The sequence below is a fragment of the Gymnoscopelus braueri genome (assembly GCF_963280865.1).
Source record: "Gymnoscopelus braueri genome assembly, chromosome: 10".
Taxonomy (NCBI): domain Eukaryota; kingdom Metazoa; phylum Chordata; class Actinopteri; order Myctophiformes; family Myctophidae; genus Gymnoscopelus; species Gymnoscopelus braueri.
The window spans coordinates 13,130,842-13,155,702 of NC_137611.1; the positions used below are offsets into that span (position 1 = coordinate 13,130,842).

Consider the following 24,861-nt stretch of genomic DNA (forward strand, 5'->3'; position numbering starts at 1 on the left):
CTAAGGAGTCTTACATAATTGTAACATCCGTGGCCATAGGGTAAGAACTTTATATTTGAAATTTGAACGTTTATGTAGATGTACGGACCAAAAAGGAAGAAAGTGCAAACACCAGGTTGAAGTTCATCCATGACGGTCGTGGCAGACGAGTCGACCGTCGTGTGATCCATGGCTAGAGGACGCAATGCGCACCTGCATGCTGCAACACCCAAATAAATAAAAGTTATGATTTATAGTTTATATATTGATTTATTTCCTTTAAAATACATATTTTTATTTAATTGTTATTATTTTAAATATAACAATTATTATTTTGATTTAATTAATTATTATTATTAATATCATGATTAATATTATGATTGTTATAATCATCGTTAATTAATCATTGTGTATTATTATTCCTTATAATATATGATTGTATTTATTTCTATAGCTTATTATTATAATTATCATTTCTTTTAGCCTTGAATACAAGACTGTCAAATATTATATGACAGTCATGGATTACTTTCAAAATAGTGTTATAGTGTTATATCTCTTTTTTTTGGTCCGTACATCTACACAAAGGTTCAAATTTCAAAATTAAAGAGCTTAACCCATGGCCACAGATGTTACAAATATATCCGGGACCTCAAAAGTACCTGTATGTTCCGTATTGATCAATAAAAAGCATTGTAATCCAATGAGTGGCCATTTTCTCATAGAGTTATAACGTATCAGAGTGCAATACACCTCTCAACCGACAGGATCGCGTAGTTGAAAGCATTCAGAGAAAATGGCCACCAATTGGATGAAAATGCTTTTTATTGAACAACATGGAAGATACATGTACTTTTTGAGGAACCGTACATAATTGTAACATTTTTGACCATGAGATCACCATTTTATATTTGAAATTTGAACGTTTGTGTAGATGTACGGACCAAAAAGAGAAAAATAAAAACACTATTTTGAAGATCATCCAAGACGGTCATGACAGATGACCGTCTTGTAATCCAAGGCTAAATTTAGTTAATAGTATTCCCTCGTTAACTTTGAAACGTTTATTTATGCACATCATCAGAAATATCCGATTTTAAAAGCTGCTTTGTGAAGGAATCATAGAGTTATAATATATCGGTACGAATAGTAGAAATTATTACCAATTTAATCGGAATGCGACGGAAGCGGAAGTGCGGGGTGGTGGTGGTGTGTTGGGTGACGTCACTGGTGCCTGGGTCTAATGGCAGAACAACAACTCTATGGGAGCGACAACAAAACTTTGACCAAACTTCAGCAACAAACCACTGGAACAACTAACAAACACACCTTTACAACCACTCCACTCCTCTAACAACAACGATACTTTGACGTTTTAGCTGTTCGTTGTTGTGCTTACACACAAATGTGGAATTAAATTAAACACCGAATGGATCCCAGATATGACATACCGCGGAGGGCCGGTGGTGTGGGTGTCAGCGGGGGCTCCGCCAGCTCTTCCCCCGCTCTGGGCGCCTCCTCCCGCCGCAGGAAGATGCCTCCCCGGCCCGCTGACTACAAGCTGCAGATCATCATCATCGGGTCCCGCGGCGTGGGGAAGACCAGCCTCATGGAGAGGTTCACGGACGACACCTTCTGTGAAGCCTGCAAGTCCACCGTAGGTTAGTAAAGCAAGCACTGAGGGGACATATTTTTTATTATTGTGTTTTGGTCTTGTGTTTATTTGTCAATTATTTGTTATCCACTTACTTAAACCCTCAAGGCAAGGGTCTTCAACGTTTTTCAGACCAAGGACCCCTTAGCTGAGAGAGAGATGAAGCAGGGACCACCACAACTTTTTCAGAGATTCCCTAATAGTTTCATTGTTTGACAGCACGATCATCAGTGTATTTTGGATTCATGTTAATGTGTACTTTCAGACATTTAACCACTTAAAACCTTCAATACCTAGTAAACTTGACCTTTCACTCTGTACTTGGTCTGCTCTTTTCCCCTCTACACCAAACCTCTTTGCTGAAAATAGCCGATCTACAAGCTATAAGCTGTAGATCTGCTATTTTTGGCTAATGTTCCCCTCAGAAAAGGGATGCTAGGGTAAGTGGTTAATGTAGCTGTGTGTGTGTGTGTGTGTGTGTGTGTGTGTGTGTGTGTGTGTTCCTATCACACATATTTGGCGGACCCCTGTAGTAACTCTGAGGACCCCCCCCCCTTGCGGTCCCGGACCCCCTGTTGAAGACCCCATATTAGTAAAACGGGGACCTGTGCTCTTTCCCCCTAATCTCTTAGGAAAATCTCTTACCCGAAAATAGCTGATGTGTGAGCTTGTAGATCTGCTATTTTTGGCGAATGCCCCCCCCCCCCTCCCCAGAATAGGGATGCTAGGGTTCAAGTGGTTTATGTAACTGAGTGTGTGTGTAAAAGGAGCATTTGTCACATTTGTATCTTCTCAGAGTTCTTTTTTTACATTCTTTATTTTCTTTCTTTATATTTTTAATATTCAAACACAAGAGATCAAGTTATTTGTGATATGGTGGTGCTGCTCTTGTGTGCTTTGTTGTTGTTGTTTACACGTTTCTAGTTATTTCTAGTTATTTTGATTCCCATAGACAGAGATCTAAGGTCCTGCTGTGACCTGGATCTGAACTTGGTCATCTAAGCAGTGATTAGGTATATATGGCCTAAAATAAGGCCTATGTTTTATTTAATTTAAACTGAACGTACTCCTTCACAGCTTTTGCCCCGCTTCTATTTTCTATTCCCACATGTCAATCGCCCCACTTACTAATTATCGTCTTTTATTGAGGATAATGGGGTTGAACTGATTTATGACTTGAATAGTCCCTGTAAGTTTAACATACATACTGGACATGACCAGGGTGGCCAGAATTTGTGAGAGAAATAAGCAACTAAGTCCACCAAAAGAAGCAACTAATAGGCCACATGAGCATCTGATATTTGAAAATTGCCGATCTACCAGCTCACTACACGCCGTGATGTGACGCGTTGTGAGCTTGTAGATCTGCTATTTTCAAACAAAATCTTGAAAAAAAGTTAAAACTTTTTGAAACACTTTAACAACACCAATCTGGTACGGGGGTCACAAAATACTTTTAGGTGAGGGCGTCCGTGGACAAATTCATATTAATTTGGGGGTCCTTGACATTGGTTTAAACAACATTAGGAAACACGGCCCAAATAAATGTAAAATACATTTAAAAATAAATTTACAAGCGACTTTACAGAAAAACAAGCCCAAAGTCGCTTCTTATAAGCGGACATGGCAACACGGGACGTGACCTGCTTGTGTAGCGGGTATATAGAGTACATCAACAGCTAGCACAGCAGCTTGGTATAGCCCCCATTCCAAAAATAGTCACACATCCCTCACACAAACACAGGCAGCAGCTGATATGGCAGACCTCCATTTTATGCCCTGTCATCTGTGTATCACAGGTCTCAGGTTATTTGAGCTGATTTTTGAGCGCAGTGTGTGTGTGTCGTTAGCGTGTTTGTGACTTTTGATGACACACAAGCCACAGAGGGCATTCAATTACGTAATATCCTCTACTACTTGTTTCCCCTGCAGGAGTCGACTTCAAAATCAAGACGGTTGAGCTGAGAGGGAAGAAGATCAGAATGCAGATATGGTGAGGGATCTTCTGAACTAAAGACATCGGCCCTGTTAAAGCGCAATGACACTTTGGTTAGAGGTTTGAGTTGTTTAGTTCTCTTGTCATCCAATTGGTGTGATATCTTGCTCCGTAACTCCATTGATGGGGATTGAACCTTAACCTCCCAGTATCAGGATGGAGACACTAAGTAACCACAAGGCCACTTTTCCCAAGCAATTAGACTTTTGAACTCCAATCTCCCTTCTAGATAGTATATGAACTTGGGAGGTATGCATTCCTATGCATTAGACGAGGTGAACTCTATAGATGAATATCATTCAGTTTTTATACTGTTTTTATCTGGTTATGCTTGTATTTTATGACATGAATTCTTCTAGTTTTTAGGATTTTTTTATTTAGATTGATAGTATTGAGTAGTAGTAGTGAGTACTTTTTTGTTGTCTTTAACTAGGAGAAACATAATTTAGTGACAAATAAAGCAATCTTGAATCTGAGCTGGTGTCCAGGTACCATACCAAATGGTTTTCAAAACTTTTTGTGCCCACGGTGTCACACCAAAGGGTCAGAATCTCAAGTCACGATGTTCATATCCGTGCAAAAGTAGCCTCTGTAACATGTGTTAACACTCTCGTTTCTACTAATGGCAAATAAAAGTTTTTTAGAGTAAAGAATCAACCTCTGTATTGGGAAATTAGCTCTCACAAAGTACTGAGATAGTAGATACAAAAATAAATCTTAACGTTTTGTATAGTTTTTTTTATGCAATAATAATGTGTGGTTGCCTCAAAACCCCAAGGCACACCTGGACTTGTCTCACGGCAAACCATTTATGAACTGCTGCCATATACCATGCACCAATGTTCTATTAGTGCTACTGCTGCTAACACAGTAAAATCACTTCTCTGCAATGCAAAATCCCAAATGATTAAACAGTGATCGTTTAATAATCTATTGAGACTGTAGCGTGAAGCCTATAGACCAGCATAGTAAGTGCAGAGGCCGTAGCTTGAAGTCAACCAACATCATACAGAAGTTTGTTTCAAAGTGTATAATTTCTCCACTTAAACTAGGCATGTCACAAATTACTACACAATTGCTTAATCGCAATTATTTGAGATAATCTCAATTATTTTGCATAATCGTCATAATCGTTTCCATGTTGCGAAAGGTTCATACATTTTGAAACATTATCAGAAGCTCTACAAGCTGCTTTTTGGTTATTTCCACTATTTTGTAACACATCTTGAGTATAAAATGTTGAATATGGAGTATTTTGGCCATAATACGTTATTTATTTTGATTATTGGTATCGGCCATTGTAATTTAAGTTTTTGTCATATCTGCCCCGTGCAACTTTAGTTTACATGGCCTGAAAGCCACACAATTAATCAGCAGTAAAATTTCATAATCGTGACAGTCCTACTCTTAATGTCATGTTAAGATGATCTCCATCATAAATAGACTGTTCTGCGTTGTTGAGCCTTTGACTAACTCACACTTACATGCCACAACTAACACTTCCGAACGCATGTGTGAGTGAGTGTGTGGAGAGAGTTTGGCAGTGCCGGGCTAAAACGCTGTGTATAATGGATTAAAGTTCTCAGGAGCCACGACTGATTTCAGTCATTTGGATTCCATAGAAGCCAGCATGTCTTCTATGGAAGCATGTTGTTGAGTAGCAATAGAATACACGTTTCGAAGCATCCTCCATAAAACATGAAAGGGTCTCAGATATTTCATAAAAGCAAAAGGTTAAAGCCTCGATTTGTGATTTCTTCAACAGCAACATAGGTTTTATTTAGAATTATAACATCTAAAACATCACAAGTTTACATATTGAATTTGTGCTAATTGTTTAGGAAACGCCGCTAGTGTGGTGTCTGGCGCGGTTCCTTGGGACTTGTCCTAACAAAAGGTTTCAGTCGTGAGATTTTATTTGGCTTTATTCCACAGTATCTTCAGTACGGGGCAGGGCTTCAGTACAGGGCTTCAGTACAGGGCTGCATGATGATAATCCTGATCAATTTGCTGCATGCATTATTGTGACGATTATTGATCCTGGTTGTAAACCTCAATGATCTGGGGAACACATGTAGATCATTATACACAGCGGGCTTTCTCTAATTCAAATGAAAATATTTCAGCTTCCCCAATATTCCAGTATTGTTGTAAATACTGTAAAATCAATTTACTAACGCTCTACTATATGACTTTTTTTCCAAGAGTTTAGAGCTCTAATCCATCATGCTTTTCAAACACATTGTAACTATTTTGTCCTTTTCACTAACATCCAACCCTCAATGTCGACTCCTACCTCCCTCCTGTCCTGTCTTACACCTGCTCCTCACTCCATCCTCAACATATCAACTCAGGATTTCGTCTCTGTCGGGTGGAAGTCCAAAACTGTTACTTTTCAGGAGAAGAATTCAAAAGTAGCAGATCTACAAGTTGCTTTGCGCCGCATTGCGAGCTTGTGGATCTGCTACTTTTTGTGTGCCGCTGTAGTACGATCAAGTAGGGGGTATTCATTTACGAAAAAAACACAAAAAGTTAGAACACAGAGAAAGGAGGTTTCTGCCCGACAGAGACGATATGTGTGCTGAATGTGTCTTGTGTCTCATGTTGAACCTCATGCTAACATGAAGCTGTGCAGCTGCACCACCACACCTCCTATGGTTCCATCCATCACTGCCTGCCCTGCCCTAACCCTTCCACTGCCATGTGACGCTGCTTCTGCCTTCTCTGCTGACTGTGACTCACGGGGGGGAAGGGGACAGGCAGGCTAGCAGGCTGCTGAAGGTACAGTAACAGTACATGGTCACTCTCACAAGCTGAATGACATTGCTACTAACCACCCCCACACTCTGATGATGACCAGTGGCTGAATCATAGCACCACACGGATCGACACATTTGGAGAAATAAAATGAAACAAAAATATAATACCATCAAAATTCAAAGTACATCAGTTTCAAATTGACGTTTATTGTGAAAATAAATTTCAAATGGAGCATAGGACTTCAGATGTTGATTTGTAGTTAGACAATATCAAAATGGACGGTATCTCACATGAAGAATGATTCAGGAATTTAAATAACTACTTGTGTAAAAACAAACATCTTATCAAAATGTCATCAGTTTTCTGGTATTCTTTATTTTCAAACAATTGAGACCTTTGATCAATGATTCAACCTTCCTCTTTGTTTGTTGTTTGACCTCAAGATCATTGATTTCATGCTCAGCACCGCATTTCTCCTGTAAATATGACTAATTTATATTGTAACCTGGGCCTTCTTGAGACTCAGCTTCAATTGACGACGTGAATGTGGATCACACATTAAATCCAATTAAAATGAAATGTTGAAAAATATATGCATAAATCCAATCAACCTTTTAGGTCTTTTTGACAACCTGTTAGTGATTGTGTATTATTGACATATTTCAAACAAATTAATAAAATGCTGTGAAAGAGAAGTATTGGAGGACACTCAGGACAGAGATTGTATCATGAAAATATTGCAGTCTTTTACTTGCACAGTAGCCTAACATATTTAATTTATAAGGAGATCTGTGTGCCCCCAATGCATTCCTCGTTCAGGCCATTGTGCTAAAGCTGCAATCCATAACTTTCATGTCCTGCCCAAGAATCGAACCTTGCGTTCCCTGTGTGTGTGTGTCTGAATTTCTACTGCTGAGACAAAGACAGAAAGCCCGTTTGGGCAGAGGGTATATTGTGCTTTGAGCTTCATGCAATACTTGTAGTCAACCAGTAGAGGTCTTACCTTACCACAGGATCAAAATTGCCAACAGAAGAGCAGATAGACCAACTGCTGGAACCACTGCAGTTGTGTTGTGTTATTGTATTTACATATTCTGTCTCTACCATACAGAATTGGTCAAAATAAAATTGTATTCACTAAAAGAAGTTATGAATTGTTGCTTTAAACCTGATTTAAACATAACCACAAAAAATAGCAGATCTACAAGTTCACATTGTGTCGCAGTATGACCACCAGATGCTCATCCTCCCAAGATGTTGAAGCCCCCCTTTGAATGGAGTGTTGTGTTGTTGCTTTTGTGTGTGTGTTTGTGTGTGTGTCACACTGGGAACCCACCAAAAGAGCGTCACTCAAACTTTTTTATTGTGCACGAAGGATTGCGCGCAATTGTTCTCGCCAAACCTGGCCACAGCATTGGTCAATGCATTTCAATGACAATGCACACGGGGGGAAAAATCCCGTCATGAGCGGAAATCAAATCTTCGCGTGCACGGCCAGTGAGAACAGAAAATCAGCATCCCTGTGCTCATGCTTGCGCACCAGGTGGTTTCCTAGCGTCAGTCAGTAACTCATTGTTGTGGTAGTAGTTGTAGTAATTGTGTGTGTCAGTAACAGTGTTGTGTTGGTGATAGTATGTGTGTCATGAACTCAGTGTTAGTGGTAGTGTGTGTGTATCAGTAACTCAGTGTTGTGTTAGTGGTAGTGTGTGTGTGTGTGTGTGTCAATAACTCAGTGTTGCGCTTGTGGTAGTGTGTGTCAGTAACAGGTGTGTGTGTGGGGGTGTGTGTGTGTGTGTGTGTGTGTGTGTGTGTGTGTCATTAACAGTGTTGTTTTGGAGGTATGTGTCAGTAACAGTGTTGTGTTGGTTGTAGTGTGTGTCAGTAAGTTAACAGTGTTGTGTTGTTGGTAGTTGTGTGTGTGTGTGTGTGTGTGTGTGTGTGTGTGTGTGTGTTTGTGTGTCAGTAACAGTGTTATGGTGGTTGTATGTGTCAGTAACAGTGTTGTGGTGGTTGTGTGTGTCAGTAACAGTGTTGTGGTTGTGTGTGTCAGTAACTGTGTTGTGGTTGTGTGTGTCAGTAACAGTGTTGTAGTGGTTGTGTGTGTCAGTAACAGTGTTGTGGTCATTGTGTGTGTGTGTTTTCAGGGACACGGCGGGACAGGAGAGGTTCAACAGCATCACGTCAGCATACTACCGAGGGGCCAAGGGAATAGTACTGGTGTATGACATCACTAAGCAGGAGACCTTCGACGACCTTCCTAAATGGATGAAGATGATAGATAAGGTGAATGATGAAACGTTATTAATATCCTTACCATATCGTAGCTGTCGGGCAGAAACCTCTTATTGCCTAAACTTTTGTGTTTTTTTTTGTAAATTAACGCCCTACTTGATCACACTACAGCGTCACACAAAAGCGTCGAAAGTAACAGATCCACAAGCGACGGGTTTTGAGCTTGTAGATCTATACTGATCAATACTGAAGAAAGTAAAAATACCTCAAAATTGTACTCAAGTACAGCACTTGAGTACATGTACTTAGTTACTTTACACCACTGACGTCTTGCATGTTTCATTTTTGGAGTGCCACTGTTTTCCACTCTTGGGTGGTTAGTTTTTAATTAGTTGTGTCTGCAGTCAACCCCTCAAAATGTTTACAGAGGACGCGCACCAGCTCTATATCCATTATGAGGATGGCTATGCGTGCTTTCACAAAACATTTACACAATTACATTTTTGAAATATTTCAGTGATGCCTATGTAATAACTAAGTGAGTAAAGGCTAATAATAGAACAGCTAGAACAGTTAAGTAAGTTCAGAAAATGTCATCACTTTACTGTAATGCAACAAACCAGGAAACAACACTAATGCCATAATATTACAATATCCACAATCTCATATGATATCTAGTGTCATATCATGATATGGATATAATATCGATATATTTATTTCCCCACCCTATTCCAAAGTTAATGCTATTCTACCGAGGTGTTACTTTGTGGGTTTACAGTGAGTCTAGTCTGAAAATAAGTTATTAAAGCAAGTACATTCACCTGAATGGACATCCCATGTTTTGCAATTTGCATGTTAATAAGAGTTTTGAGTTTCCACCATAAACGAAACTGTGATGCTGCAACATCATATTATAGCACTGCCTGAGGTGCTGAATTATTTTACGGATTGGTGGTTTGCTTTTACCTCTATTGTACATTTACATTTTTATGTCATTGCAGATGGTGTTGAAATTACTTTTGCAGAAAAAAATGACCCTAAACACAATTTTCAGTGTCTCAGTGTCCCATTTAAGACGAATTGTCTTGGCAGAACCATTTTGTCAGTATGTGAGAAACGAGATCAGTTGCAAGTAATTGCCGTGTGCCGTTTCCCAAGGTTAATACACTCTTGGGAAACGGCACACGATGAAATTCTTGAGTCTTAATTTAACACTGAGAGTGGAATAATTTACCCTTACGGTTCCGTTTTTTACAGTTTCAGAGTTAAACAAAGGCTCAGGATTTCAGTGTGTAGGTGTTATAAGATTAACCTGTTTTTCTCCTGTGTTTGTTTTGTGTCAGTATGCGTCAGAGGAGGCAGAGCTGCTCCTGGTGGGAAACAAGTTGGACTGTGAATCCGACCGCATCATTGGTCGACAACAAGCGGAGAGGGTAGGTTCAACTAAATCCTCTGTGGATTTTACTGTGTGTACATTTAGTTAATTGATTTTTGCAATTTGCAGTCAAGAAAATATTGAAAGAAAAAACTCCCGCACACTGTGTTTAAATGCAAGAAAAAAGGTTTAATGGGAATCTCTCTATTTTTTTCTTACATTTGAAGACAGTGTGTGGGAGTTTATTTCAGTACGTTGGGGCCCTTGTCTGGTCTTCTCCTACGCACCTGTCGCCTTTGTAGGTGCGCAAAATACCTGCCTTTTAGTCAAGAAAATATGAAATTAGGTAACAAAAGCAAGGAATTAATTAATCTACTAGTTTGCATGCTTATAAAAACACTTTTTATTCCCCACTGAATGTCATAGTTTTGTTGCATCTCTTGTGGTGCAGTTAGATACTTGTTGGTAAAATATTTAGAACAATTGCTATTTACATTTGGCCAAAAGAGATGCAGACCATTTTCACTGATTAGATAGATCTGTCCAGTTAACATCATGTTCACTACGTGCTGTCCTCTAGTGGTGCGAAATGACTTAGCCTTAATCAATTATGCATAAAACAAGAAAAGCTAAGGATGAAATATACCAGGAACAACACCTAATGAAGAATGAAGGAAATCTGAAGTATTGTCCTTAAAGGAGTAGTTCACCCAAAAAATGACTTATTTTCTATCAATTGCACACCCCATGAAGCCTTGAATTCATGGATTTGTTTTTGTTTTTGTTGCATTCCTAAGCTAATAATTTGATTCCCGTCTCCTACCGACTAATGTATCCGGTAGGAGACACAAAGTAGATTCTTTGTGTCTCCTACCGGAAATACACACGGTCATCAAATTGTTGGCTTAGGAATGCGACAAAAACAAAAAGAAATCCATGAATTCAAGGCTTCATGGGGCGTGCAATAGATATAAAATAAGTACTTTTTTGGGTGAACTCCTTCTTTAAGGTTCAGTTGTACATTTCATAAGGACCAGTCTGACATCGCTGATGCCCAGTCTAAATAAACTGACTCTTAACAAAACACTGTCTCATCAAAATAATATCAAATGAAAACTTAAGTAAGAATTGACACAAATAGTTAATTGAGATTGTGTCATACACAGAGAATCTTAGAACAACCTATAGTTAAAATATAGCTTAATTTGTCCATTTTCTTTGACAGTTTGCCTCTCGGATAAGCGGCATGCGCTTCTGTGAGTCTAGTGCCAAGGACAACTTCAACGTGGACGAGATCTTCTTGAAGCTCGTGGACGACATTCTTGCCAAGGTTGGTTTCTGGAAAAAGTGCCGTCATCTGATGAAAATCGTAATGCACACCCAAAATAAGAAAACTCTGTAGCACTGGGTTTTCTTTGTTGGTAAAACTTGTGAATAAAGCAGTACCACCAGCTGCAGTGTTAACAAACTCTGTCCTCTGTTCCTGATGCAACAGATGCCTCTGGAAATCCCCAGCAACGAGCTCTCCAACAGCATCCTGTCTCTGCAGCCGGATGCGGAAGTGCCTCCGGAGTTGCCGCCTCCCCGCATGCGCTGCTGCTGAGACACAGAGGAGACCCCCCCCGCCCCCTACCCCCCAGAACCCCTTCCCAGAGGTCCCCTCCCCAACCAGCCTTATTTCGACTGCACATATGCAGTGACCCATTCTGGCCACGAGGGGGCAGCACAAAGCAGCAGTACAGAAACGGAGGAGTTGATGGCTGTTGCAGACTCTGCGACTATACACACACACACACACACACACACACACACACACACACACACACACACACACACACACACACACACACACACACACACACACACACACACAGTCCTCTCAAAAAATGTGTTGCTGTACACTATGACATGTTAAGAATACACACACTAATACCTTGTGAACCACTCACTCCCTACCACCCATCTGTCCACACTCGCCCCAGACTACCTCATTTCCAGGACAGTTAGGCTGTGTGTACACTGGGAACCTCTCTTTGCAGCGGTGGTTTGTTTCCGTTAAGTCAAGTACGGTTCTTGCAGTTGCGTGTTTTCCAAAAGGTGCTGGAAGCTTTGTGTTTCTTTTCAGCGCTTTTGTCAGCACTAAGCCCTGGTAGGTAGTTCAACACATTTTCACTCTTTAACAAAGGAGTGGCAGGTATTTAATACCGCTTTCCATATCCACCAACGACACTAGCCGGCCACAACTGACGCGGCAAACGTTTAGCACCGCTACTAGCAAAAAATAAAAAAGAGATGACTGGTGGACACAGGGGCTTATGCTAGCTGTGCCTTGCAGGTGCCTTTATAAATAGAGTTCCCTCTGGTATCCGCTGCACATCGTCTGAAAGAGGGGTACTGTTATGTTATTGAGTGTGGTGACGTGGTGAGAAATTGACACCAGACACCAGCCAAATGCAGGTAGATTTAGCTCGTGACTACTGGCTAGTAGTAAGTTTGTCTATTCTTCAAGCCACTTCGGCGGGTAACTTGACCATTATTTGGAGGTACTACTCTATCCTAAATGTCTCTTTGGCTCGTGATTTAGTGACAGTAGCTGGTTGAATTCCGAGGGCTACCGGCCACTGTGGCTACTGGACAGAAAGGATTTATTCTGTCCTAAGGAGTAAGGCTATTCATATGGTCTTCCATGCTTTTGTTTTGATGGTAATCGTCGTTGCACAAACTGTACACTAAGTTCGATACAGTACGTTCTGTGATAATCTGTATCACACATATCCTCAGTTAGTTTAATTTGAAAGCTGTGTGTAGAAACGGTAGGTTTGTATAAATGCTACTAGGTATTATTACCCGAGTGGCTGGGTTAAATTGGAAGGAGAAACGGAACAGCACATATTTGTAAATGAACTTATGTAAATATAGCTACGAATTTGGCATTGACTGGACTCTGATTTGAAAAGCTGCAGGATAACAATGTGTGTGCGCACCCATGGCCACAGACAAGCGGCTTTTGTGGTTGTTGTCATACCAGTTTGTGTCCTTATCGCCTTAAAAGTGTTTTGTGGCTGGAATGGCTCATGTTACATTTGTACCAATTGTAATGTTTTGCACTACAATCCTTGAGAGCTAGTAGCTGACATGCTGACATACTGTGGGGAGGCAGTGTAATAAGAAGTTAAGTACATTACTGAGTAGAAGTAATAGTAGTAGTAGCAGAAGTATAGCGCTAATAGATCAGTGTTGTTTCAGTGAATCCTCTCAGAACCCATAAGAATCCCATTCCCTCTGGCTGAAATGAATGGATACAGAACCCAAATAGACATGGGTATGGTAGTCTATGGAAATGATGGTATCGTCATTGATTCTGTTCATGCGGGGGTATTTCTCCACATGCAGTATTACATTTCTAGAGAGATAAGGGACATTAAGAAACTAGTGTATTTTCTTTATCTCTCTCTCTCATACTTGTATATGACCTCTTTATATTCTAGGCCTTTCTTTGCCGCTCTTACAGTGTCTTTGTTTCTCTCTTCCTCTCCCTGTGTACGGTATGTACAGTACAGTACACCGGGTTCTTGCCTTTGCTTTGAGTTTCCTAACTAATCTTGTCAGTGTTTTGTATTGATTTATTTTTATTTTTGTCATCTGACTGCAGATACCTCTTACAGTATGCATATAGAGAGAGTCCTGCTCGAGGAAAGGTTTGAAGTGCAAGAAGGAATAGATGAAGTCCTGATTTGGTTAATTAACAAATTAAGCCCTAAATAGCTACTTAATCGTAGGACATATAGTGAAAATAGCAGATCTACAAGCTCACAACATGTCGCCTCGACACATTGTTAGCTTGTAGATCTGCTATTTGTGCTATTTTGGGAGGATTTGGAACGTTCAAGAATTTGACAGATTTTGAAAATCGTTGAAAATTTGCCCAAAATAGGGACACCAGGGTTAATGTGGTTAAGGTTGGTTGGCTTGGAATGTCAAATTGATTTCCCAAGAGTGGTGCCTTTGATAGACTAATGCAGAAACCGGTTGGTTGAAATCTCTGTCGAAGGGCAAAATCTAAATGTGTGGCTAGGTTTAGGGGTTTGTTTTATCACCTTCTTTTCTAGTATGTTTTGGACCAGTGAGGAAGTCCCAGATCTTGCACATTTTTCATACATAACAGGCTATGCATGTTAATGCAGAGATTAATGATTAAAAGCCAAGCTATAAGAGGCATCAAATGCAAAAATGAGGTGGTGTCTATCCACCGGTATTGGTTATTATTTTTGTAATTTATGCAAGTTAATAAACATTGTTTTGTTTGCCAAGAAATGTGCTGTATCCTGATGACTGCCATTAAGCTATAGTATCAACGAAGTCACAAGAGGGTTTTCCTTACAGCATGAGTAATCTCAAGATCTGAATACATAATGTTACACATCTGAGTCCTAGCAATATGTTGTGGTATTATTAATGCAAGATAAGGATTGTAGTGATGTGATTGATTGTGTTTGTGTTCTGACTGACACGTTCAGTCAATTAGTAATAATAAGCCCAATTTACACTCAGTTAAACAACAAAGTCGCAGGCTGAAAATAGCAGATCTACGCGCTGTGAGCTTGTAGATCAGCTATTTTAGGTGTGATTCCATAGTACGACGAAGTGAAAATCAGCTAATAGTCTGTGTCTGACGGTGAGAAGGGAAGGAAACGAAAGCGCCCCTAATTACATTAATTCAATTTACTCAATTTGCCAAGTAGATTTGTGCAGCATCCTGCATGATTTCCTGTTTTTTTGTTTATTTGCGGGTCCTGTGTGCAAAAGCAAAGTTTCTCATGGTATTAGGTGACACATAGTGTTTTGGGACTGTTGCAAATAATTGGCACATTAATCAAATTAAGTTTCATTCCAAAATCCCTTTGCTCTGAAAAACAATTACTGGTATGGAAGTGTAACTTACCATATGGGTTATTACCATGAATCATTAACATACATAAGACAGTTGCTTTGAAGCTTGCTGTAATTTTTTATGATATAAACCAGTCCATCATAGGGACCTAAAAGTCCTTTTGAATTGTTTGAATATTGAATAAAGACCATGACACTCTTTCCCCACAAAAGATGTACAGTAGATGTGTTATGGAATGAAACTTCTTGAAATGTCCTCCAACTTAGCAATATATTTGGCACTGACTTTGCCTTACACATACTCTGTTTTAAATAAACTCTTTACAATTAACGAGCATCCTTTATGATGGAAGTCTGTACTTTGTATTAAAAAACCTGTTTCCGTTCTTTGAAAGCAGTTTTAAGGCATGATGTTTTAAGGCAGATTTGTGGTATTTATAACTTGTGGCATTCTTAAACTAATGAAGTGCAAATAAATATATATATTTATTACCCAAAGTAAATGACTGGAGTCGTTTTTACTGTGAAAGTGACACACACACACACACACACACACCCCCACACACACACACACACACACACACACACACACACACACACACACACACACACACACACACACAGAGCTCAGTTTGGGTTGTTTGGAAAATGGGGATTTGAGTGAAATAGTTTGGTGGAAGGAGAATGACAAACCACTAGATCTCAAGGGTCCATATATTTGGACCCTTATGGGACTGTAACTCTGAGAGAGACAGTGTACAAATGGAACCAAACGGACCATTTGGTTGCATTTGTAGGCGTCACTTTGAGAGTGATGCCTACAAATTTGTAGGCTTCACTTAATTAACAGGATTTCACTGTGTAGGTTTTTGTTGCAGATATTAAGAAAAATTATCAAATGGTGGTCCATGGCCTAATAATGCATATCAAACTGGGGGTCCTTGAAATTAAAAAGGTTGAGAATCACTTGAATAAATCTCAAAGGTGCCAAATCTGTCAGAAGATGCTGCTGTTTGATTATATGAACTGCTGTAAATAGCCTTGGTTTCCTTTAAGGATCATCAGCCTGTGTGTGTGTGTGTGTGTGTGTGTGTGTGTGTGTGCGTGTGTGTTTGTTTGTGTGTGCGTGCGTGTGTGTGTGTGTGTGTGTGTGTGTGTGTGTGTGTGTGTGTGTGTGTGTGTGTGTGTGTGTGTGCGCGCGTGTGCGTGTGTGTGAAAGTGATTAGGTGCATGCACGCGCACGCAGGCGTGTCTGACCTGCTGGTGGTGCCGACAGAAACGAGGGGAGTGTGTGTGTGTGTGTGTGTGTGTGTGTGTGTGCGTGCAGTGCTTGTGCGTGTTGGTTTGTGAGACACGCGCGCGCATGCGCCCCGCAGAAATCACGGGCGTCAAGGAGGCTGGTGGAGAGAGAGAGAGGGAGGGAGAGAGACCGCAGCGATCTGCAGATCTTCGATGTCAGAGAGGAAAGGAGGGACGCGGGAGGGACGTGACGGTGGGGGTCTGTCCGGGCGACACGAGGGGGCCTGACAGTGACACACAAACTCGAATCGTTACGCAAAAGACAGAAGGGCTGGATGATGATGGATCGAGCCTCCGGTTTTCCTGCAACTTAAAGCAGCCTCCTTGCAAGCAGCAGCGACTCACTGCTGCAGATGAACCTGCTGTCTCCCATCCTCTCTCTCTCTCTCTCTCCCTCTCTCTCTCTCTCACACACACACACACACGCCACCAGCCTTCTCGTTGCAGCAGCGTTTCCTTCAAGGACTCGGAGACACACTGTAGTTGTACGGAACCGAACACATCCATCAGGACTGGGGGGGTCCTCCTGGCATAGAGGGGACTACAATGACAACCTGGTGAATGAATGGATGGCAGACGGGATGGAATAAGCAGGATGATGCGTAGCCTCAGGCTGAGGGAGAAAACGGGGTCCGTGGTCCGGTCTGTCAGGGTGTCTGTGGTCCGGTCTGTCAGGGTGTCCGTGGTCCGGTCTGTCCGAGTCAGAGGCTGCTGTAGTAATAATAATACCGGATTGATCGTTTCTTCCCCCTCCATCGTGTCGGTGTATAATGGAGAGCTCCAACGGCTCTGGGAGCGACACCACTAGCACCAAACCACCGCAGCAGAACCACCAGTTGGAGAAGAAGCGGCTGAACAGAGCGCCCTCCCCGGCCAGACCCTTCCTGAAGGGCTCGTCCAAGCAGCCACCTGCCATCGTGCCCAAATCCCCCAAACTGACCAAGCAGCAGCAGCAGCCCTCCGCGTCGGTATCCTTATCCTCCGGCCATGCCCGCAGCTCCAGGCGCCATGTCCCCGGAGGAGCCAAAGACAAACCCACGGCCACGGGGAAAAGTCACGGCAAGTCGTCGTCGGCGGTGAAAAAGACCCCCAAGGTCCCACAGCATGGTGCCGCACCGCCCTCACCATCACCGGACCCCAAACCCCAACAAGCCAGCAGGCCGGACGGCGGCAGCACCACCGGCAGTCCGGTCCTCGTTGCCAAAGGCAAGAAGGCGAAACTAGCGTCTCTCTCCCACGGGCCGCTGACCAGCCTGCATGGATCTCCGATCCGGGTTCCGACCGGCGCCGCCTCGGCTCTCAGCCGGGTCAGCCAGGGGGTCAGCGGCCAGACGGACAGCAGGAGCAGCTCGGATCTGTCCGACTGTCCGTCCGAGCCGCTGTCGGACGAGCAGCAGAGGCAGGCGGCGGTGGCCGGCGCGAACAGCGACGCGGAGTCGGCGGGGAGCGGATCCAGTGACAGCAGGGACCATCATCAGGGGGGAGCGGATCATCCTCCTTCACTGCAGCGGGGAGCAGCGTCCTCCGAGGCGGCCGGATCGGGCTCTGCCGCCGCTCGGTCCGAGGCTCATCATCATCACCATCACACGACCGCCAAGGGAAGCCAAGGAGGCAGCATGGCCGCACAGCAAGACAAACCATGCAAGCAGGACAACAAACCTCCGACAACAAGCGCACAATCTGACCCGCAGGGAGGCATCAAGGAGGTCCTGGAGGAGGATTTACTACTACGGGAGATAGAAGACCTGCGTTCTGAGAACGATTACCTCAAGGTAGGCTATTACTACTGCTGCTGCTGCTCCATTTGTGTTTTGTGTTCATTGAAAAAAGAAAAAAAGTTAAATGTATTCCTTTAGTTTTTAAGGACCACCGTGACTCTGAGAGTGTACAAATGGAACCAAATGGACCCATAAGGGTCCATTTGGTTCCATGTGTACACCCTCAGAGTGTACAATTTGGTTCCATGTGTACACTCTCAGAGTGTACAACTTGGTTCCATTTGTACACTCACAGAGTGTACAATTTTGTTCCATTTGTACACTCTCAGAGTGTACAAATGGAATCAAATTGTACACTCTGAGAGTGTACAATTTGATTCCATTTGTAGCCTACACAGTCCATTTGGTTCCATTTGGTTCCATTTGTACACTCTCAGAGTTACAGGCCTATAAAGGGTCCATTTGGAACCCTGCATTTGATAATGGAAAGAAAAAGCTGTCAGCTATTACAAAATGTACCAAATCACATTATGCATAATATGATTTTTTTTTTGGAGTTAAGCCTATAATGCTGTCATAACCTAAATGCATCTCCCTGGCTGATGTCTGTTCTGTCAGCTCACTGCTGGCTGTCTGTCGACAGCACATCCATCATGTCTTTTTATTTACAGTATAAACCTGTCTCTCTCTCTCTCCAGTCCATAGTGGATTTTATCCTTACTGATCAATGAAGCTTTGCACTCGGATGTCTGTTCCCCCCACGTTTTGACATTTTGCATTCGAAGGCAGTATCATTGTTCACACGCTCTTTTGGGTGTTCCGTTCATATTATGAACACCTTGTACCCATCAGGGCGGCTGTGGAGGGTGAATTAATGTCAAGTTCGGCTTTATTGGTGAAATGTGTTTACCTATACCTGCCCTATAAACATAACATTTCAGAGTAGCCCAACCCCCCCAAACCAATCAATCTCTCTCTCACACACACACACACACACACACACACACACACACACACACACACACACACACACACACACACACACACACACACACACACACACACACACACACACACACACACACACACACACACACACACACTATACTGTATGAAGATATGTCTTGTGGGAGATCATGCAGCAAACTATCTGGCACTAATTTTTCATTTGGGAATATTTAATGGATTCATCAACTGCATGCAGCATGTCACCATGGGATTTCCCTCACTTGATCACATCTCCCTCTCCCCATCAGTCTATCTCTCTCTCCCCATCAGTCTCTCTCTCTCCCCATCGGTCTCTCTCTCTCTCTCCCTCCCCATCAGTCAGTCAGTCTCTCTCTCTCTCTCTCTCTCTCTCTCTCTCTCTCTCTCTCTCTCTCTCTCTCTCTCTCTCTCTCTCTCTCTCTCTCTCTCTCTCTCTCTCTCTCTCCCTCTCTGTCCCTCTCTCTCTCTCCCGCTCTCTCTCTCCAGCTCTGCCTGGATAGACAAGAGAGTTAATCAGCTTTACTGGCTTTCGCCATAATGGCTCAATCCCATAGGACTTGATAGCAGTCAGATGTCCTGTGTGTGTGTGTGTGTGTGTGTGTGTGTGTGTGTGTGTGTGTGTGTGTGTGTGTGTGTGTGTGTGTGTGTGTGTGTGTGTGTGTGTGTGTGTGTGTGTGTGTGTGTGTGTGTGTGTGTGTGTGTGTGTGTGTGTGTGTGTGTGTGTCGGGGGGGCTGTCTGTCAGTCTGGCAGCTGGGTTTCAAAGCACTGCTCAAAGAGACCCCTCCTCACACACACACACACACACACACACACACACACACACACACACACACGCACACGCACACGCACACGCACACGCACACACACACACACTGGCAGAGAACCAGTTCTATTCGTGCTGCTGACAGCAAAAGTAATTTAAGTCTGATGATGAAGTCAAAGTTAACTTACAGTTACTATACCACTAAGGATTACACTTTGCAGCATGTGTGAGTTGTGAGCAAAGACATTGTTGTTATTCGTTCTCTAATTAGTCTCAGCAGTGCCAGGCTACAACACCAGACTTAATAACAGGCATAAGGAGACATGCTGCTGGTGGTGTTAACGTAGTATACTATACACACCCTCCAGGATAATGCAGTGATGCTCCCCAGTGTTGCCAGATTCTGCAAGAGAAATAAGCGACCAGGTCAATGAAAACAAGCCCAATAGAAGTGACTAATAGGCCTCATGAGCACTTTAACCTATATATTATGCATTGGCTATTTGAAAATATCCGATCTACAAGCTCTCAATGTGTCGCGATGCGACGCGTTGTAGATCTTGTAGATCTGCTATTTTCAAAAGAATCTTGAAAAAACAATGACACATTTAACAACACAAATCTGACAAAATATTTTTAGATGAAGGGGGTCCGTGGACAAATTGATATTCATTTGGGGGTCCTTGCTTGACATGTAAATGTTTGAGAACCACTGGTCTTTAAACAGCAACATTAGGAAGCAAGCCCAAATAAGCAACTATAGGCCTACATTAGAAACAAGCCTCAAAAAGCGCAAAAAAACTACTTAAACCAGCCCAAAGTCGCTTATTATAAGCATACATGGCAACACTGATGCTTCCCAGACAGACACACTCCAAGGATAGCTGTTTGCCTCAGGCACACGCGCACACACACACACGCACGCACGCACGCACGCACGCACGCACGCACGCACGCACGCACGCACGCACGCACGCACGCACGCACGCACGCACGCACGCACACACACACACCCGCGCGTGCATGCACGCACACATACACGCACACATGCACTCTTCTTGTAACCTAGCCATTGATTGGGTCAAGTCCTGCAAATGGTCATTAAGCTGTTGCCCTCCAGGGCTTCCCTCAGTTGACAGTGGGGTCCATCGTTCCTAAATGAGGACAGATTAGGTTTTTGTTAATTCAACGAAACCTCAACTTCAACTACAGTTTATTATCACGTCACAAGTACAGTATACACTCCTTTTTGTATAATAAGAGATATGAATAAGGATAAAAGTGGAAAAATAAGAGTCAAAAGTAATCCATGGTCTAAAGGTACGTATAACGTATGTACAAGGCTCAGACATGGTATAGTGCTGTAGTGTGAACACTATGTTCTGCATATATTAGCAAACAAATATCAAAAACACATATCAAATATACATAACGTTGTGTATGTGAATTGAAATACTTTAAAGAATAAGAATACAATTGAAAAACAAGAATGTAGATAAAGTGTGTGACAGTGTTCTGCAGCATATCAATAGAACAGATATTAAACATACATAAATGTATGAGAATGTATCTATGGTCACTAAGTAATTGATGGCCCCTCATGCATTCCCCTTCCAGCATCCAGTTGTGTTTTTATCAGGTGCCAGGCAGGCGCTGTCTATACCTTCCCGAGGGAAATCTATTGAGAAAACTCATTTCACAGGACAGGGAGTCCAACAACTGATATCTAAAAGGTTGGAGAGTAAACTCCCCAGACCACTGCCGATAAAACCTTAAACCGTTAAAACCGGGAAAGCGGCCGTGTCATTGTAGATTTTAGCGTTGGCTATTCAAAAATAGCAGATGTACAAGCTCTCAGCGCTTGTACATCTGCGAAAAAGCTTGCGAAAAAGTTTGAGAACTACTGATTTAGAAGGCATTTTGTAGAATCAGCCTCAGGTCCTAATGGGTTAAACCCAACCAGGTATTCATGCAGCATCACTCTTGTGTGGACTTCTTTTGTATTGTCGCTGTCGGGCAGAAACCTCGTATCTCCATATTTCAACTTTTTATGTTTTTTTTTCTTTCTCTTAAAGGTAGGGTAAGTGATTTTCTTTGGTTAAAATAAGTGTTAAATAGCTCTATATTCTGATAGATTCTGATAGTACTCATTGCTATAGAGTGTTTGTTCAGTAAAAGGAGTCTCCTTGTCTCTCCAGCTCTTTATTAAACACAAAATACATTTTAGTTTCAGTTTCAGTTTAATTTCCAATTTTATCCAATCAGGATAGAGAACTCAATCAGGATATAGATTAAACAAGTGAAATTGGAAGTGATGACACAAAGAAATGAGCAGAAAAAATCGGAACTGGAACACTATAAAAATGAAGCTCAAAAATGGGTACTTTCTCCTGATTGGCTGAGCTTTTGACACCTACCGAAAAATGTATTTTCTGTTTATTAAAGAGCTGGAGAGACGGGGAGACTCCTGTTACTGAACAAACACTCTATAGCAGGGGTCTTCAACGTTTTCAGCCCAAGGACCCCCTAGCTGAGAGAGAGATGAAGCAGGGACCCCCACTACATCCTGTATAAAATTGTGTTTTAGATTAAACTTTTTTTTTTCAAAAGTAACAAAAATAGCCGATCTGTCTTAGTTTTTTGTAATTGTTGAACCAATGAAAAGTGTTAACAAGCGCTTATGACTAAATAATAATACCTACATTGAATCCAAACACGTGTTATTTCTTTCCCTCCATTTCCCGAAAAGTAACGGTTTTGGACAATACAGCACAATCTAAGGTTTCCGCCTGACAGCAACCATATTGTAGTTGGTTTTGTCTGGGGAAGCCGTGATAGCTCAGCTCAGAAATTCTTTCATCCTTTACTTCTGCACAGTTTGTTTTTAGTTTTTAGATAAGAGATGAGGAAAGATTGATGTCACAGATAAGAGGCTTATTGCTTCATAAGAATGTTGCATCATAAACCCTTGGAGTGCTAACTGAGCACGAGGGCATATCGTCACTGTCGGGGCAGAAACCTCCTATCTCCATATTCTAACTTTTTGTGTTTTTTTTCCTAAATTAACACCCTACTAGATCATACTACTGCGTCACACTAAAGCATCAAAAGTAGCAGATGTACAAGCTCGAAACGTGGCGCGGAGCGACACGTTTCGAGCTTGTAGATCTGCTACTTTTGCAATTTTTTTATTTGAATCCTGAAAGGTAACAGTTTTGGACATATGAGGTTTTCACCGACAGCGACGATATTGTATCACCACTCACGCAATGTATCACACAACGTGCAGAACACAGTTTCACCCTGTTTTTGTTTTGTTAGTTGAGTTGAAAGAATGTCACCTTACTGACTCATTCTGCTTGCATTTAATATCTCTATGCAGCAAGAGGCAATGGTTTAAATATCATTCATTAGTATAGTATTATTCAGACTTATGCAAAGTGAAAAGATCTTAACCAATCCCAGAATAAACTATGTTTTGTAGTACCCAGGTTGACTGTCTGTATTCTGAAAATCATGCATTTTTTTGGTCAGGCGCTGGTTTAAAAAGCTACAATCCATAGCCTTTATGTCCTCTCCAGACAGATAAAGGTACAGTAATTGCAACTGTAAACACACAGGATTCAAACCTCTGTCTCCCACACATGGGGAAACCATATATTTACCACTCATCCATGAGGGAATCCCTCCTTAGAGGTATTGGGAGATATTGGCCTTATGAGCTCCAGGCAGTACAACTTGTCAACCAGTAGGTGTCCTACCTGACACCCAGGGCCTAAATGTCTCGATGGAAGAGTAGAGGGAGACCACCTCCAACCACTGCAGATGTACTAGTTATCTTGTAGCAACATACTCTACCATACAGATTGATTAAAATAACCTTTTGTTCATTAAAATAAGCCCCGGATTCCAGCTTTAAAAGGAGCCCTTCCTCTGCATCCAGTTCGATGTCAAATCTTTAGTGATAACTTAGTGAGAACTGTGTCACACATTCCTATAGTCCCTCCTCTGCACGACATCATTGAGCGAGGGCTGGGCGTCTCCCTCAGCCTGCTGACAGCACAGGTGTGGATGATCTGAATCAGCCCAGCTGCTCCACATCGCCATCAGAACGACGCTTTTGACTACTGTGGCTCCCTCCTTATAATTTACAATTCAGGCTCTTAATCCAGTAAGCAACTTCAAATTGCATAGAAATAGTAATCTATCAGTCTAAACAGTATAATATAAAAATGAAAATAAATCTGTACATTGAAGCTATACAAACTATAGGATGCTAGGTCAACAAATGAACCTGGCATCTGTCTACATAACATGCTATCTAAATTACATTTTAACCTTTGCATAAGCCTGCAAGGTCAGGCTATAGGCAAGTGCTACAGGCTATTAAGGTGGAGTATGAAGAGGTGAGTCTTGAGATTACGGTGGAAGATTGAGAGTGAGTCTGCAGTTCAATGGGGAGTTCATTCCACCTTCAAACCCAGTATCTTCCAGCTCCACCCACACTCCTTTTTTCATTTATTTTTTATTTATTTTGGCTTTTATGCCTTTATTGATAGGAAAGTAGGCTGACAGGAAATGGGGAGAGAGATGGGGAGTGACATGCAGCAAAGGCCTTCGGGATCGGGAGTCGAACCAGCAACACGCTGTCAGGCTGGATTACCCGTCTAGGTGCCCAGGCGGTTACACCGACCGTCCGGGCCACGCCCACCCTCCTCTGTCCTCTCCACCAACCGCTCCATCTACCCACTCCCTGGATGTCCTACCCCACTCACCTCCCCTCACTCTCTCTAAGGACTTCCCCCAACGTAACATTTTAGTTTATTAAATTTGTCTACGTGTCTTTGTCTCTGGGGTACCTGGGGCATAGTTGGCTACACAGCATTGTTCAAAGCTTAACAAGAACATCACATAAAGGACATGATGATGATCTGCTTGGTTTGTGTTTCTGTGTGTGTCACAGGATGAAATGGAGGAGCTGCGGGCGGAGATGGAGGAGGTGCGGGACAGCTACCTGGAGGAGGAGGTGTACCAGGTCCAGGAGCTGCGGCGGGAGCTGGACCGCTCCAACAAGAACTGCCGCATCCTGCAGTACCGGCTGCGCAAGGCCGAGCAGAAGAGCCTGCGCGTGGCCCAGAGCGGCCAGGTGGACGGAGACCTGCTACGCAACCTGGAGCAAGACCTGAAGGTAAGGCGTGTGCGCGTGT

At 42.4% G+C, this 24,861-nt stretch overlaps 2 protein-coding genes across 5 annotated transcripts in view; both read left to right on the plus strand.

Moving 5' to 3' along the window:
• Positions 1-1,218: 1,218 nt before the first annotated feature.
• rab12 (RAB12, member RAS oncogene family) lies at positions 1,219-15,389 on the plus strand. The gene is made up of 6 exons (XM_080440924.1): positions 1,219-1,640; positions 3,566-3,626; positions 8,534-8,672; positions 9,965-10,054; positions 11,222-11,326; positions 11,492-15,389. Exons 1-6 carry the CDS (start codon positions 1,409-1,411, stop codon positions 11,597-11,599), a joined length of 735 nt encoding a protein of 244 aa, XP_080297050.1. The 5' UTR covers positions 1,219-1,408; the 3' UTR covers positions 11,600-15,389.
• Positions 15,390-16,332: 943 nt separating this feature from the next.
• The window catches only part of mtcl1 (microtubule crosslinking factor 1), an 82,555-nt gene continuing 74,026 nt past the window's right edge, over positions 16,333-24,861 (plus strand). For all 4 annotated transcript variants that reach the window (XM_080440913.1, XM_080440914.1, XM_080440915.1 and 1 more), the window contains exons 1-2: positions 16,333-17,957; positions 24,618-24,842. In XM_080440913.1, coding sequence (XP_080297039.1) covers positions 16,956-17,957; positions 24,618-24,842 — 1,227 coding nt within the window. In that variant the 5' untranslated portion in view covers positions 16,333-16,955. The remainder of the gene's footprint in view (positions 17,958-24,617; positions 24,843-24,861) is intronic.

Bases quoted from the DNA above. Each gene is read 5' to 3' on its own strand.
- rab12 (XM_080440924.1), top strand. From the start codon at position 1,409: ATGGATCCCAGATATGACATACCGCGGAGGGCCGGTGGTGTGGGTGTC. The intron at 1,641-3,565 runs GTTAGTAAAGCA...TTTCCCCTGCAG, and splicing joins AGCCTGCAAGTCCACCGTAG to GAGTCGACTTCAAAATCAAG. The intron at 8,673-9,964 runs GTGAATGATGAA...GTTTTGTGTCAG, and splicing joins GGATGAAGATGATAGATAAG to TATGCGTCAGAGGAGGCAGA.